Source organism: Vanessa cardui, chromosome 3, assembly GCF_905220365.1.
Source record: "Vanessa cardui chromosome 3, ilVanCard2.1, whole genome shotgun sequence".
Lineage (NCBI taxonomy): Eukaryota > Metazoa > Arthropoda > Insecta > Lepidoptera > Nymphalidae > Vanessa > Vanessa cardui.
The window spans coordinates 140,536-143,657 of NC_061125.1; the positions used below are offsets into that span (position 1 = coordinate 140,536).

Genomic DNA, 3,122 nt, shown 5'->3' on the forward strand with positions numbered 1-3,122 from the left:
CGACTCGCCCTGCTGCCGCACGCACGTGCTCTCCGACCCACTGTTGATCACCGCGAGACCGAGCGAGACCGCCCACTCTTCCAGCGCCTCGCCTCTGGCGTCTGTCGCAGGGGAACCCCAAGCCGTAGATTTGGCGTTGAAGTCCCCCGCAACTAGCACCGGGTTAGGCGATGCTTGCCCAATCAGAGCCCCGACCTCGACGAGCAGCTGTTCAAACTCCGCGAGACTCCGATTGGGCGAGGCGTAGACGCCCACGGTCACCACACTCCCGATCACCGCGACCACGAACCCTCTGCCCCTGGCTACCCCTTCGATAGCAGGGGAACCAGCGACGGCAGGGGCGACGATTGCCACCACTCCTTCGTGGTCGGAGACCCAGTCGTCCCGTAAATGAACGACGTAGGGCTCCGATACCACCGCAACGTCGATTTGCCACTCTGCCATGCTTTGGACTAGGAGGTCCTGAGCTCTGGCAGAGTGGTTTAAATTGGCCTGAAGACAACGCAGAGCCATTAGTGCGATGTCTCCATTGGCTCCTCCACGGTCCGTTGGGACGCGGTGGCGGGCCTCTTCGCCACCGTTCCTCTGGCTTTACCTCGCGCAGGGCGGGTTCTGTTCGTAGGACACGCCCTGCTGCCGATGGCATGCGCCGCCGGTTTGCCAGCCGCTGAGCATATGGCGCAGCTTGCTTCTGCGGCTGTACAATCTCGGGCCTTGTGGTCAGCCCGACCGCAGCGGAAGCACAGACGGCTGCGGTCGACGTCCCTGTCGCACTTGGCCCCCATGTGGCCTCCCTCGAGGCATTTGTAGCAGCGGAGCGGCCTCGGCTCGAGCAACAGCACCCGCGCCGAGATCCACCCCACTTTAACCCTGCCAGTTGCCAATATCTTTTTGGCCGCTGCGACTGGGCAGCTGAGCCACAGCGACCTGCAGCCGTTGAAGCCCCGAACGACCACGCCTGGCCTAATCGCTCCGTCGGAGCAGCCTCCTTCTGCGGCGACCGCCGCCACTACTTCCTCCGCCGTGACCGCATCGTCCAGATCCATGACGCGTATCTCAACACATTTGGTAGGCCGATGGATCTGGACTTCGTCCTGATCGAGGACCTCCCGGAGCTTGGCCGCTAGAGCGTCCGCCGCCTTCTCCGGTTCGTTCGTGCCCGGCGGCACTTCGAGCATCCTCGCCCCCGTGGCTGTTGTCCTGAAGCGCACGGAGGTGAGGCCGACCTCGCCGAGTTTGACACGGCTTTTGGCCTCAGCGAGAACGCTCTCGTACCTGACCCCTTTCTCCTCAGCACCGGGTTTCAGTGTGATCGTAATGACCGCGGTGCGAGGAGGGCGAAGCTTCCTTTGCCTAGGGGCTTTCTTCTTTCCCTTTGTTTCTTTCGCCGGGTTTTTGGGCGGCTTGTTCGGTTGTTTGCGAACAACGGCCGCCCATGACATTCCGGAACTGACCGGCTTCGACGGCGCTGGAGGGACAGTTGTGTTACCCGCAGCTGCTGCTGCTTCTTGAGCAGCCATACTGGGCTTTGTCCTCTTCTTTTTCTCCTTCTTTTTGGTGACTTTTGGTTGAGCCGTTTTAGAGCTCCCAACTCTCTCCGTGTCCACAGCAGCGGGCGACTGCGTTGGAGTCGTCACCCGTGCAGCTGTAACCGCGGTCTGCGTCGTCTTTCGGTCTGCGGCCAGCGGAGGTCGCAGCCGGGGCTCCGGGAGGAGGCGCCGCTCGATGCCCTCCATCCGGGCATTCAGCATGTTGCCGAACTGCTCCCGGCTGGAGCGCAGCGCCTCCTCCATTACGCGCTGGATGGTTGCCTCGTCCATACTCGCAGGCTGTGTGCGCATCAGGGCCACTTCTCTTCTTAGCTCGGCCAACTGGCCCGAGAGCTGCGTGTTCGCAGCCTCCAGCCGCGCCACCTCTTCTGTCACGGTCAGGGCTCTCAGATCCGCAACTGCACCTTTAATGGTGTCAGCGGCAGTCTTCAGAGCCCTGACGAAGGTGCCCTTCAGGTTGCCCGATTTGTCGGCAACCTGAAGCACCACGTCAAGCGCTTCCTGGACCTTCGCGTCTAAGGCGGCTGACGTCTTCGGAATGTCGTTTTCGGTTATACCGATGGTCGGCGTGCGATTCCTCGAGCGAGCCGCCCTTTCCTCGATCGCCGCCTTGGCCGCTTCAGTGTATGCGGCCAGCGCATCCTCCGCTTCGTACCGCCGTTCTTTCTCCTTTTGGGAGCTGAGCTCATCTTGGGATTTGCCGAGCCCGACGTACATCCCGTGAGTAGGCGGTCTGCCACGCCCTCTCTTACTCGAGGGCTTCAGCCACCTACTCACTGACGACTCCGAGAGTTCTGCGTCGCTAAAATGCGCGCTCGCATCGCTCTCGGAGCCCGAGAAGCTGTCCGCCGTGCGGGGCCGCTTCTCCCCCTTCCTTCGCGTGTCTCGTCCGGTTTGCGTGGGAGACGGGCCTGACTCGGAGAGTCGTTCCAGTCTCACCACTGGGATTTTCTGTGCAGTTTCCTGCGTCTGTATTTTGCGCGCCATTGGGGCTTGCACTTCCACCTCCTTTGTACAACTTAAACTACTATTTACACCTAAATCTACTCCCACACTCTCCATCTCTATATCCTTTATGCTCGCCAAATGGTCATCGTGAAAAAGATCTAGTGCATCTTTGTCCCCTCCAGATTTCGATGCGGGACGGTCCGACCCGTGAAGCGGGTCGGAGAGGGAGTGACACCCTCCTGGAGAATTATTATTGTTAGAAGCACTCATATTTTAAAAAAGTTGCCGGGGCTGCCGGCGAGACGCAGTCATGACCGGAATACCCTCCGGCCATGCATCCCATCGCGCTGCGTCGCCACTTAGGATTCGGGTACACAATAAAAGAAAACACTATACAAAAGACTATACACCTAAAATAAACTTATTATTACTACATACTTAAAATATATATACACTCCTTCGTTACCACGGGGCCGCCGGTCCACTCTGAAAACAGAGAAAGACCGGGAGCGACCCGTGGCATGCCCTCCGCGTCAGTCTTAGCCGTGGCCGGCGAGCAAGCTCAAGCCGGCCCCGTTGCCCAGGGTGCGCCACGAGGAGGCGACTGACATGCACCCCACCCCA

The 3,122-nt window shown here is 60.1% G+C and overlaps 1 protein-coding gene across 1 annotated transcript; it reads right to left on the reverse strand.

The window, feature by feature from the left end:
• Nucleotides 1-512: 512 nt before the first annotated feature.
• LOC124543847 lies at nt 513-2,768 on the reverse strand. Its single transcript, XM_047122169.1, has one exon. It carries the CDS (start codon nt 2,766-2,768, stop codon nt 513-515), a length of 2,256 nt encoding a protein of 751 aa, XP_046978125.1.
• Between the last annotated feature and the right edge of the window lie 354 nt (nt 2,769-3,122).

Bases quoted from the DNA above. Each gene is read 5' to 3' on its own strand.
- LOC124543847 (XM_047122169.1), bottom strand. From the start codon at position 2,768: ATGAGTGCTTCTAACAATAATAATTCTCCAGGAGGGTGTCACTCCCTC.